The sequence below is a fragment of the Microchirus variegatus genome, assembly GCF_963457635.1.
Source record: "Microchirus variegatus genome assembly, chromosome: 2".
Classification (NCBI taxonomy): domain Eukaryota; kingdom Metazoa; phylum Chordata; class Actinopteri; order Pleuronectiformes; family Soleidae; genus Microchirus; species Microchirus variegatus.
This window is the reverse complement of record NC_139803.1, coordinates 37,506,004-37,519,754: the sequence shown is the minus strand read 5'-3', so window position 1 is coordinate 37,519,754 and position 13,751 is coordinate 37,506,004. Positions and strand designations below refer to the sequence as shown.

General features: G+C 41.8%; 1 protein-coding gene across 1 annotated transcript; it reads right to left on the bottom strand.

The window, feature by feature from the left end:
• Positions 1-8,061: 8,061 nt before the first annotated feature.
• Positions 8,062-10,856, bottom strand: tmem256 (transmembrane protein 256). The gene is made up of 4 exons (XM_083910663.1): positions 10,698-10,856; positions 10,134-10,171; positions 9,886-9,966; positions 8,062-8,806 (listed from the first exon to the last, which is right to left on the bottom strand). Exons 1-4 carry the CDS (start codon positions 10,777-10,779, stop codon positions 8,663-8,665), a joined length of 345 nt encoding a protein of 114 aa, XP_083766789.1. The 5' UTR covers positions 10,780-10,856; the 3' UTR covers positions 8,062-8,662.
• Positions 10,857-13,751: the final 2,895 nt, after the last annotated feature.

The following is a 13,751-nucleotide window of genomic DNA, read 5'->3' as shown; positions in this document are numbered from 1 at the left end:
GGACAAAGGTGATGCCCAGCCTGCAGCTGAGAAAGTGGCGGTTGCCATGCTGCAGGAAAATATAATAATAAGTAAACCCTTTTATCACAAGCAATAATGTCATTTATGTCATCATGATGAAGCTTTATTATCATTTTATGATTTAATTTGTTATATATATATACATATATATATATATTTTTAAATGCAGACAAGGGCACTAATGCAACGTTATTGCCAACAAAACACTACTAACAACCAACCAATAATATTAATAAGGAAGACGAAAGATAAGATATTTTATTGATCCTATGCCTGGGGGAAATTCACATTACTGCAGAGAGGATACAAAAAATGATTAGAAATATAATAACACCAACGTATTATAACAACATAAGAATAGTACAAACTAAACTAACTCCATTTACATGGAAAATAAACCATTACAATTGCTCATACTATACTCTTAACGATAAGTTAGCCACCGTTAACATTATTTCTAATTCCATGTACAGCTTTAAAGGCGCCATACGTAAGAATGTGGCCAAAAACGGTTACGACACTCAAATTCAAAATACAGAGGTCTTTTAAGGTTTCGTTTTATCCGCCATTGTAGCTCAGACAGAAACTGGCAACCCGTGGTTGCTCGGCAGCTGAGACTCTACTACGGTGGTAGGTGGCGCCACATGCCAAAACATGATTTCAAACCATAAACATGATTTGCAGTCTGCACATTTTATTTTGGTTTTTAATGCAAATTTTTTGACTGTACTGTTGTTGTTGGTGAGTTCAGTTTGTTATATGAACATTATTCCTGGTCCTCTGTGACATATAAGAAGGATTTAACAGCCAGTTAGCTTTAGATTTATTACATAATACACCTTTTACTTTTCTTAAATGTGTAGAGCAATTTTCAGGGAGGATTTTTGCATATTCCATTGCATAAATTTTTTATTTATGCAAGTTTAAATATTGTTGTTCTCGCACACTGTTTCGTTCATTTAATATTTAGTTTAATTTGAAATATTTAAGTAGGCAGCATGTGCAGGCGCAGCAATCAGATTTGTCAACAGAGACGTTCAACGACTGTTTATTAAGTTAAGCGATTCTGCGTTTTTTTCATTTTCTTCTTTTTATATATCAGATTGGAGGGGGAAAAGCAAACCAGACTCATATTGTAGAGTCATATTGCGCATATATTTGCAACCGCTCCTGATTTATTACATTAAATATGACAGATTTATTACATAATGCACCTTTAAATCAGGAAAATTCATGTTATGGTTTGTTTATTCATTTCTCGACAATATTGCTGCGTAGTAATTCTCTGTAATAAACTATTGATTGACAGTGAGGGACAACAGAGGTGGAGCCTCTTCTGTCTTCTTCAGTTTTTTTCCCTCTCATTGGGTACTTGGGTAATTGCAATGTCAAGGTCCGTCCAGAAGAAGACAATAATTAGCAATTCAGAAAGCCGGTCCCGTGTGAACCACCTGCTGTTTATAATACAACATACACATTCCTCATTGATTACACTTCAACTTCTTCATTTCCCGCCTCACCGCTGAGGAGCTGTCAGGCCTCGTCTCGGCCCGAGTCCATAGATCATTTCCACCTTACGCACTGCTTTCACGCCGACGCGAGAGGAACTGTCTCTGTAGTTATATACAGTGTCTGATTCATCCGTGTGCCGTGCGCCATAAGTGGGACATTTATCAAGATAATGCCGTACCAAACAGGCCTTAATGAGCAAACTGAGGGAGTGATGCTGCCCCGTCGGCTAAATGAGACGTGACAACAGCGGTCTCGCGTACACACGGGGAGACACTGAGGAGAAATGAGCGCAGGTTCGGCCTCAACTCGTTGCATTTAACTCCTCTTTTTCGTCAATCTTGTTTTACCCAGAAAGTGGATAAATTGAGACGGATTACGCGGCCCTTTTTTTTTTGGCATTCCTCAATTTTTCACCCGCTTGAAAGTGCGACCGTAAAAATATTCCCTCCTTTGCCAGTCAGATCAGGCGGAAATTGCAGCCGCGTAGTAGTTTGAAAGTTTCAGGTCAATTGATGGGCTCCACCGCTCCAGTATCCAAATATTCAATCTGTGGCACCGCAAAGCAAAGTCGGGCCAAAGTGATAAAAAGGATGAAATGCATCAGCGAAAAATTAGAATAATGGAGGTAAAAGGGATTATAAGAGAAAAAGGATGGTGGAGCTAATGTGTTTTACTAAAGCCTTTACAAAATCTCACAGCTGTTCATCAAAAACAGGCGACAGTCTCTGTTCTCCAAAGGCTTTCTGCTCTCATCCCTTATCATCTCGTGTCTGCACTCCATCATTCAGACGTGCGAGACATTAATCGCTGTAAGTGCGACATCGCGATGAAGATTCAAAGTTATAAAGTCCTTTATAAGGTGAATTAATAAAAGCTACATAACACGTGAGAATCCTGCGATCAAAAACAGACACACTGGAGTACAACTATGTGCTTTTTCTGAGGGGACTAGGGACCTTTCAGATTACCACGGACTATACACTCTTAGAAATAAAAGTGCTTGTCGGCTTGTCCTCATAGGACAGGGGTCTGCAACATTTAGAATGAAAAGAATCATTTTTGTCCCCTCACCACCCAAATAAAATCAATCTGGAGCCACAAAACCTATTTGATCCCTAAAATGAAGATAAAATCACATGCAAAGTTGTTTTTTTTACACATATATACCATATTTAAAGAACTACAGTTTGTCGCAAGTTGACACCCAACCTCTAAAGTGTAGGAAAACCACTTTGAAATGAAATAAATTACACTTTTCTGTAGTTTATGTCTGAGAAAACCTGCCTGGCATCAGTACATGGATCTAAAGATGGACAGGACTCCAGAATGAACCATTTTAATGGCTTTTGGGGGGAGGTTTTTCCAATTGGACGTAAGGGACAACATATCAAAACACTTTTATTTATCCCTTTATCTTGACAAAAAGAGTGTGAAAAGCTAGACGGAGCCACTCCAGAGAGGCTGAAGAGCCACAGGTTGCAGACCCTTGTCATAGGAGAACCCTTTTTCGATAAAAAGGGAAAGGAAAAGGGGTTTTAAAGGGTTCTCTGGATCAAAATGGTCCTTACTGGAACCATTAGTGTCACCAAGAACCCTTGAAAAACTCTTTCTTTTCAGGGAAAAGGTTTTTCAGAAGCAAATGGTTCCAGGTAGAACCTCAGCCCTTGAAGAAGGACCCTTTTGGAACCCTTATTTCTAAGAGTGTGGAAGCACGGGGCTGTGAGCTGAAGAATGCTGATTGGTGGAACACATTTTGCAGCTGTTTAAGCCAGTGTGGCTGAAACCCACCTTTAAACCTGACCTCTAAAAGAAGACGAAGAAAGAATAACTAGTTATTGGTCATTTCAAAAAAAGATGGAGCAAAAGAAGAAGAGGACGGACGACAAGGTCCAGGCTCTTTTGAGCGTATATGAGATGTAGTTCAGTTTATTCCACCACTCTCATACGCCATAAGCTGGATTTGAATACATTTTCCATAACTTTGAGGTGCCACACAGATTACCGGGGATTCTTTTCCCCAGATCAACACATTCCTGGTCATTAAAGTTCCTGGAAAACAAAAAAATACGAGGTCACATGTTCAATTTGCAATATGGCGTAAAGTGGGTAGGATTAAAAGATAAGATACATATGTAGAATTTTTAGTACATAGTTTATGATTCCAATTACACAACAATCAGATATAATGGGAAGACAATTTTACATCATTGAATTAGCGCTGACTTCAAAGACGGTGCATATGCCGCGTGTCTGTTCTCACCGTCGATAATTAGCCAATGATGAGCGAGCACTGAATCTGTCGCTGCGATAAGAGTTTATTTATTACGGCCGGATTTTTTATCTTTTCTCTCACTCACTAAACATTTACTGCGTCATTACAGACGGATTATTCCATGTCACCGAGGGCACACAGTGTAGCCACCATCATGGTGATGTGTGCTATAACAATGACGGCTCCCTCCGGTGACGCGTGGCCGTCAGCGCTGTAGCTGCTGCTGATTGAAGTGAAATGATATCGGGGTATAAAAAGCTGTGGGGAAAAAAAAGTGGAGGTGCAGTGATGGGGGCCCTCGGTGTGTCCACTGAAGGGAGCGAATAATCTCTCTGATGGTGTCACAGCGCTGGCCGTTATTTAAGTGGCTCCAAAAGGTCAGCGGGAGGACTGGGATGTGGGAGCGTTCGGGACAGACCATTACAGACCATTCCACTTCACCGTGCCAGCAGCCAGCGTCTGATTGATGCCCCAGAGAGAGGATTTGACGCTGCTGTGATGTGTAGCATGCACTTTAATGTATTGCCTGTGTGTCTGCGTGTGGAAGCTGTGGGTAATCATGTGAGGTGGCCCCGGCCAGAGTGTCTCATTCCACGTCTTGCGGAGAGAATTCTGCAGAAGCCTGTCCATCCACTGTCAACTCATCAGCTCCCATAAGCTCCCTATGGCTTCACTCGCTCATGACGGATGACTCTGGCTGGCATCAACCACCCTCTTCTTCTTCTTTGACTAAAAGTGAGAATTCTTAGCATACACACACACTCACACAGAAGGAGCTGATGTAATTAAATCTGTCTGCAGGGCAAGATGAGAAAAGGGCAAAAGAGGGAAAGGTGGTGGGGGGTGGGGGGGTATTTTTAACTAAATAATATATTCTCAAGTAGAGAAATAAAGGAGAGGAAAGCTTGTGAAGTGCAGGGTAAAGTCTCTGGAGGTATAATTAATAATATCTACCCTTAGTATGTGCTGCTTCTTTCGCTGTAGCTCAAACCAGTACAGACTGAGACAGAAGAATTAAAAAAAAACCCAGACAGAGACTCTCTGCAAGTGGCTCGTTCCACTCGACGTCCTGTAAATGAACTGGTGTCATTCAGATCCACAGTAAAAAAAAACGTGTGTTTGCCCATGTTTCATCGCATCTTTCAGGTATTTTTTAAAGGACCAGTATGTGAGAGTTACGGGCGTCTGGGGCTTGTGGGAGTGCAGAGAGGCGGGTTAAGAAAGCAGTACTGAATCATTAGAATCAGTGGTAACACTTTAGATGAAGGAACAGATTAGATTAGGGCTTACTGACATGCATATAAGTAGCATACTAGCCCTTTATTAGTAAACATTCAGCATGTATTAACACCTTAGGTAGGAAAAATCTTAATTCATGTCCTAATAGAGGTAGATTATGTAGAATGAGGTCTTAATACGTGCTTAATGATTACTAATAAAGGGCTAGTATGCTACTTATATATGTTAGTAAACACCTAGTAATGGTGAATATGTGTTCCTTAATATAAAGTGTTACCAAAATCGGTTAATTAAAAAGTTTAGACTCCTGTGTTAAATATTGAGATTTTCGACATTTCCTTGCTAAATGTTGGAGATTAACGGACGTTGGGCTTACGACCAGTGACAACGATTATTGACCTATCAGTGGCCGGCAGTCTGACGACGTCACATTTTAATATACTAAAAAAAACAACCAGGTACTGTCCCTAATGGAATAGCAAAAATAAACGAGCATCCGAGCCGAGCCGATCTGAGCCAAGCTGTGCTACGACTGGAAAAGCACCATTAGTGACAGTCAGGTACACCCGTGAACATGTCTTACAGTCTGAATCAAATTATTGGTCTTGTTTATTACATTTATTGATGCTAATGCTGATTCGTGGGCATACATCAACTTAATAACACACTGATTTATAACTCCAATATACTGGATACGATGGTGTAATTGCTGCAATAGTTTGAACAAAACTAGGTCTTTAAGCCCAAACCCCTGCTTTTAAACTGTGTACAAATGAGCTCAGCTTTGTCGAACTCGGTTTCAGAAGTGTACACAAGTGTCTCCCATCGTTCCTCACCTTCCACTTCTCACCCTCTCACGCGCTGACACATTAAAAAGGTGGTCTGGCAGAGCAGAACATCCAGATCCAGTTAATGGAAGTTTTACACGGAGGCGCCGACAGCAACAAGATCCACACGTCTGACTGTCACCTTACACTGTCAGGAGGGGGAAAACATGCCTGAAATAAGATACTTTCGCACCTCGCCATTTGTCAGACAATCACATGATGATGATGATGATGATGATGATGATGCTGTAAATGTGCGTCCAGCAGCGCGGAACGCCCTGTAAACTTTCTCCGGTGAACTTGAAAGTTGGGAGTCAAGAGACGTGCGAGTAGATGTCGTGAGCTTTGTGTGCCGTGTGATCGCCGCGTCCTGGTGTTATAGCACAACACACGTCCCAATAGCTGCTTAATTCTAATGAGGGTTTTATGAGTCGTGATCAAGAGCTCATTGGCAACATGATCAGTCAATAGCTCCGTCTCTTCTGAGCAGAGCCTCGGCTTATGCGCCGACCCCGGCAAATTGACCCGGAGATTTATACAGCTATTTTCTAAAGGTCCCCAGTCATGGGCCCACAGACAGGAAGGCGAATTAGAGTCTCGATGGATTTCACTTTCAATTTGAATGCTAAGTGGTTTGGAACACAGCCCCGGCTAAGGGGAGGCCATGGGTAATGAACTCCTTTGAGTTCTGCCACTTAGAGGATCAAATGCTCGAAGCTGTGATGACATTCAGAGCTGCAAAGAAAGATGATTTCCTTCGGCTGCCATCAGTGGTGAATCCTGTGGGTTTATACATCCTTCACTGACAACCAAGTGATTCTCAGCGTGTGGTTTTCACCCAACGCTGGCTTTTGTAACAACACCACCACCAGGGACGGATTTACTTTAAGTGTTCCTGTATTGTCGAGGAGAGGTCAAGAGGCGTTTCTCGTACCAGAGTGAGGTGGCTAATTAATGCTTACGCTGATGGTAACTGGAGAATCAAGTGGACCACAGACTTTCAAGATGTCTGTCAAAGCACTCGGGCCAGCTGCTGTTGTTTAAGCGGCACAAACGCAGTTTAGCTTTATCACACAAGTCTCCACAGACAAAAAGTGGACGTCGTCTTCTGGTTTTTAGAGTGAGTCCAACCAGGAAGTAAGAATGTAGGTAGAAGCAATACCACTAAACAATATCACCATTAAAAGTCAGATTTTAGTCTGACTTTTAATTCTGTTTTCTTAATGTCATGTAAACACCCCAGTCAGACTAAAATTGAGCTCGTCTTAGTCAGACTAACATACCTGGATAATGCAATTCATAGTCCGATTACTCCTGCATGCTTAGTCGGACTGAAGTCGGACTTGGCGTTAATAGATTTAGTAGAAAAAGACGACGTTTAAACTGCAATATACTGTTTCCTATAAGAAAAAGAACCTCACTTGATTTATAAAGTCAGTCAACATTTTCCTTGGTCTCAATGGCTAGTTTCAGTTCTTCATTTTTGTAAATTATGTTCCCTATTTTACACTGTATAAAACTTCATTTTTAAACACTGAGCCACTAACATTTGGCGAGGTTACTGACACATTTTCCTGTCGGGTGACAAAGTCAGAAATTATATTTTTCTATCACTTTACAGGGACTTTAAAGCTCACAAACCTGTTGACTAATGTAATCGGCTTTTCTCAGGGACACCCAGGCATCTGCGTCATCATCTAAGTCAGGAAAGTGTAAAAACTAATTGGGACTCAGCCATCACTCACTTGACTATTTACATGTGCAAAGTGTCTAAGGAAGACCTACGATGTGCTCTCAGTCACAGCGGCCCTTTGAGCTAAATGAAAATATTTGCATCCATAAAAACTTCCCACATTTTCCCTCTTAAATTAAAGTGTAAAAAAACCCTGAAAACATGTAACAGACCATAAATATGGACACTATAAAATTGTAATTAACTTACTGTAACACTTTTTTTTTTCTCTGTAGTGTTTTTTCAACACCGCGTCCTCTCTCTCTGGTGAGCACACATGATCCGACGACTCTCACTATAAAACTGAGCAGATCACTAAGTGCTTTTCCACAATTTTATATCCAGGGTTCCCAGTCCCGAAATCCAGTTTATTCGCAGATAATCGAATTTAAACAATCCATACCACGCTGCATTGAACTGATACCCTTTGAGTCGGGCAGGAAAATGAGAGTGCACCAAATTGGTTATGTTATTGACGGAAAAATACAAATGGGTTGACGCGCTGAATATAGTGTGTGCACATACAGTGTGTGCTGATTACTGGAGGAGTCGGTTTGAAATGGGGTGGAAGAGTAAAAGCAAGTGTTCGTCTTAAATCTCTCATATTCCTTTCTTCATTTTCACTGCATTTGCCAAAACAAACACACACGCACACAGAGAATGAATAGATACGTTGATATATATATATAAATTGGATTTAGTGCTGCAGGGAAATAAACGTGTATAATTCACAGTTGAAAACAAATGCACAGAAGAAGGGATTTCTCTTCACTTAGTGATTTTCTTTTCTCATACAAAAAGTAACATTACATTGAACTTTTTCCTTTTCATTTGCTTATCAATCGTCACTCAAAAACATTCAGTCAGTAACAAAACGGCACTGGCTTGACGTGATAATCAAGTAGAGTCCTTATCACCTGCTGACACCCACAACCTTAACAGGGAGCGGTTACACATGTGACATTATTATTTAGGTACTAATAGTGCAACTTCTCAGGCAACTTCCTGCTCATCCGTGAGTAATTAGACAGTTTAACGTCCCACCATGGCTGTGACAGTTCAGAGAACCATGGCCAGCCAGCCGGCAATCAAAGCCACGCCCCCGATGGGAGCCGCCTTGCGCAGAGCAGGGTCCTTCGTCAGAGCCTGGTGATACAGGGAGCCGCAGAACATCCCCATGCCAGCTACGAGGAGCGTGCCAGCCTGTGTACGAGCAGAGAGGAGGGGCACATGAGTATTTATGCAACGTGTGTGTAGTTTTTATTAAATAATGACATAATTAAACTTCAATGATATAAGGATTGGCTAAAATGTCCACACTGGCTGCGGGGATCTGCAGAAGTTGATTTCTTGAATTAAATAAAGCCTGAACAAGCAGTGACTGGACATATATATCATAATAACTAATTGCTAAATGTATGAATCATTCTCAATTGGATAGTGCTGCTTAGGATTAGAAAGATTTTTTTAAATGTGACCAAAAAGATAATAATCGGCTACTAATGTACTCATTTCCAAATGCAATATAATAATAATAATAATAGGTCTCAGTCCAGGTCTAACCAGCACAAGAAAACACACACAGCTTACTCGAGCACAATAATCCTGTTCAAATAAAAGTTTGATGAGCAACAGATGGCAAGACAACGTAAACACTGCCAACTACACTCGCAGAAACTTTTCAATACTTTAGATCCACAACGCCGAGCCAATTTTTTTTTCCCCTTACAGATTTGCTTAAACTGCCAAATTTTGGTGCAACAAGCAGTAATCGATGTCCTATTAAAGGCAGCAGCGCCTAACTTTTAAATATAAATGAAGATCCGTTACTTTCGAGCCATTGCCAAACGAGTTCACGGAACACTGGTTGAGCTCATCAGAGCTCTGTATTCCTCTGAGGATTATTCCCACACTGTCAAAACAGCAACATAGAGCTAGGTGAGCAACGCTGCAGGGAAACGGTAAAAGTGTAAGAAATGCCTAGAATTGTCTACAAAAGAAGGCAGTGTTTTGGTAATTACTCAATAATTCCTTAGAGTGGTGACAAAATGTATACACTGCTAGTACAAAAGCAAGCAAGGATGTAAAAAAGTCTATTTATTAAAAATATTAATGTTATTGTTTCAGGCCCAGGGTTTTGTTGTTGTATTTTACACCATCCTCTCTTCTGATGGGACCAAAATGGTGGGACAGAGAGATAATTACAGGGTGACTTTATCCCATTAGATCTCCACTAAAAAGGGCCACACCTCAGAGAGTTGGTATGAATCTCCCATACTCACCACAGCAGGTTTGCCACAGTGTGCAGCACCCAGCAGTGCCAGGCTGTGGTAGAAATGGTACTTGTTGGCCGTTTCGTAGATCTGGAGAAGCAGAGACACACACAGACAGAGATTTCATTTTCTGAACGTTCACAATCAAAGGCAAAGCGACACATGTCGAACTGCACGGTTTGAATTAAATGACTGACAATGTAATCCACTTTCAACAGTAATGTTAAATAACATATCCGACTTCGTTCATTACATACCACTCTCTGGTAGTCATCAGGGTCAGCGTTTTTGAAACCTTAAAAGACATGGAACATTTACTGGTCACTGGTATGGATTATTGTCATAAACAATCTATATATCATTGTAATTACAGTGGCAATAGAGAGATACTTGTGATTGGCATAAAGAGGATAGTCTGAAACCCTATTTCCGCATTCCTTATTTATTTATTTTGGATCATAACGCACTTGATGGCGTAAGAACTTTATCGACATTCGACTGCACGTCTGCCATGCCTTCCTCCCTCGCATCATGACCCTCAGGGGGGCGGGTCACCTCTATTGCTAAATTGTTTATTTGCCCAAATTAACGTGCAGCCAGGAGAGTTTTTCCAACGCCGAATTAACCATTAGCATGTTAAACATTAGCAGCGTATATTTATGTTTACGTTATTACAATTCACATGCCTCAATAGTGGTTGCGAAAATTAACTTAGCGTCTTTTGGAATGGAGTCTGGGCTAGTGAGAGTTGACATGAGTCCTTCCTGACTCTGTTTACCATTAACAGTAGCTAACATTAGTCCACGTTGAACGTGTCCTACCGTGAGCACCGTACGCCCCTGCTATCACCGCCGAAGCCCCCGACAGGGCTGCTAGTCTTCGGACGATAACAGAAGCGGTCATGTTTGATTTGGAGCTCCGTGTGTGTGTGTGTGTGTGTGTGTGTGTGTTCTTCACAGACGAAAAGACAACCTGCTAACTGTGACTGTGCTGCCTTCACTGTCCTTCTTAAGCGTCTGTTACCGTACCCGTAGCAAACATATATATATACACACACCGAGTTTTCATGAATTTCTGTGTGTCATGATGAGTCAGACATTAACTATAATCAAGATTTACAAATAAATATTCATTACGTCAAATGACATGGTCGAGTTTGCACCACATTTTCTCCCTCGTTCTCGCGGTCTCATAATTTCGTCGTTCTACCAGGTCCGTGAAGGCAGCACCACTGGGACGTGAAACTGCGATAATTCCCAGGCACCGGACGGCCACCACTTCCGTTACCCGAAGTATGGGTTTGAGCCAAAATGGCGACTGTCGCGCTACAGTTTCAGCCATGGAGGTTTTTCCCAGTAGATTTATAGTAGAAGTCACTTCCGTGACTCATTGGTTGTGACGCTGCACAAATGTAAACTGAATAATAAATAACAACACATCACAGTTATTTCATTGAAGCCCAATTTGCAAATGTGAGGCTTTTTTACATTTGAAATGCATTACTAACACAAGGGCTGTTGTTGTACTAGTTTGCAGCTTTTGAATGAATAATGACTTTTCCACTGAGGGGGTTCTTAAGCTATGGTTTCAACAACACTGTATATTTCGCCATGTCACCACATAACAGTGAGTGATGGGCTCAGAGGGGCATTAGTGTGCAGCACGGTGCAGTTTGTCCATTACTGCAATTTGGGGAGGAAAACTGTTTGGATTTCTCTGGTGGATTTAGTGAATGACTTGTTTTCATTTGTTTTCCTGCCAGCAAATGTGTTGGTGACTAATGTTGAGTTACCCTTTGATGAAAATACACTGATCCCTGCAGAGAGCCCACCAAAAGGGGGTGCTGTATTGCTTTCACAGTGGCCAAAGTATGTTTATGTGTGTGTGTCTGTGTCCGCATGTGTGTGTGTGTGTGTGTGTGAAGAGGGCAGAGGGACTTCTCCCAATTATCATATTGAAATTACACAGGGTCACACTGCATTACTGCAGAACTGCCAAAGCACAGTTTCCACCGAGCCTCGTCCTTAGCCGACTTTGACACCGCATTAACACAATGCATACAATTAACACATTTTAATGACCGTGCAGCTAATTAAAAACGAGCCCCGTGAGTCCGAGCCTCATCGTCAACTGTGATCAGAACCTGTGGCCAAGTGTGGGGTTTGTTTGGGTGTCGGCGGCGTCTGTGTGTTCTGATCACATGCAGGTGAGGGCTTCGTTGTGAAGTGATACGCGGCACCGCCGCCTGAATGGACCATTGTTTACAGAGGGATGCTTTGCTGACTACACACACACACACACACACACACAGGTCATTTCCATTCCGGCCCGTGGCAGATGGGACAGCAGGGACGACAATAAAGTATGGCTTTACATCTTGTTTTCACAGACAAGCTGCAAATTATCTCCCAAGTCCCAGCAGCTGTATGCTGTGAGGTCCCTCCAAGAGCCAACATCCATCTCACTTCTCCGGGCCCGCCCGCCTGTCCTCCCCTCTGCTCCCCAGCGACTCGCTTTGCTTGCGGACCCATCTCGTGCGCGTTTGAGCGTAACCGCGCGACATGTATGTGTCTCGATTCATCCCTGGAACAACCCGGCTCTTGCACAAATAGCGTTAGACATTTCTTCACATGAAAACATGCTGTAAATGGCAGCCCTTTTGCTTCCTTTTATTTTGCAGGAGTCTCTGACTGTCTGATAGCAAAGAGACGGGGAGATGCTTTCACTCACAAGAAAACAAAGCACGTTGCCTCCAAACAAATGTATGCACACCTGTAACCTTACTTTCCTTTCAACTTAATATATCGCTGTGGGTTGTTTTGAAAATCCAATTTCCTATTCTTGTTAGCTGTATTGTTTGGTATATCTGGTGGCGACGCCTCTTTGTTCTGCAAGGTAATTCTAAATGCGTGACGGATAAAGTGGAAACGGGGCGTCTCGTCAACACGAGGATAAATATTCCTCTTTGTTTTCTTTCCTCGGCTCCTAACAAGAGGGATGAGAACACTACGGCGAGTTGGCATTACGTTACGGACGCTGTGTGAAATTGGAAACTTGCACGGTAACAGTGCTTCAAAGTTGGCGGAAGTTAGGGGAGTTCAACAGGAAGCTGAAGATGTTGGAATACTGCAGGTCTGGAATAATGTTGTCTTTGGCTGTTTCCATCAGTGGCGATTGCTCTTAGACACCAAGAAAACTCAGCTTCCTCTAAAATGATGTCAAATATCAACTGAGATGCTCTGTATTTTGAGACATATGCGGCAAAAACGTCACTTCCACAGAAGCTTAGCTTCTCTGGGAGTCAATGGAGCAGTGGGCAGGCGCGGACTCTGCTTCTGCATGACGATTGGAGGATTGACTGCTTTTCTGCCTCAGTCCTGTGTGGATTTTGCGAGGGAAATAGCAAAAAGAGATTGAAGATCCTTTATTTGTCGTTTCACATGGTATTTGTAAAAATACTCTCGTTGAAGCGAAACTATGTTTCTCACCAGCTTCTGACAGTGCAAGATAACACAGAATTATAGCAATAAATAATGAAAACAAAGACTAAAACTAATACCCTTGCTCCCAAAATATAAATACTATACATGACAAAACAGTAACAGACAAATACACACTTTATTTATGTATAAATAACTGGGCTTGAAATGAGCTTCATTTTTGCGGCATCTTACTCTGAGTCACATGGCGTCCGGAGTTCAATACATTGGTTTTCAGCTAAAAACTGGTTTAGGGGTTTAATGTTGCAAACCCTTTCAGACTTAAGGCTTAAATCTCTTATAAAAGACACATTTAAAGGATTTTTTTTGGTGCAGACTGAGTTTATGGATGCTTTCTTGCCATTTTACTTGTTGTTTCATGGTTTATAGCTGAAG

What these genes read in the sequence shown, in the direction of transcription:
- tmem256 (XM_083910663.1), bottom strand. Translation starts at nt 10,779, where the DNA reads ATGACCGCTTCTGTTATCGTCCGAAGACTAGCAGCCCTGTCGGGGGCT. An exon ending in CTGATGACTACCAGAGAGTG is followed by an intron (nt 9,967 to 10,133) that starts GTATGTAATGAA and finishes CTGCTTCTCCAG; the next exon opens with ATCTACGAAACGGCCAACAA. An exon ending in ACTGTGGCAAACCTGCTGTG is followed by an intron (nt 8,807 to 9,885) that starts GTGAGTATGGGA and finishes GCTCGTACACAG; the next exon opens with GCTGGCACGCTCCTCGTAGC.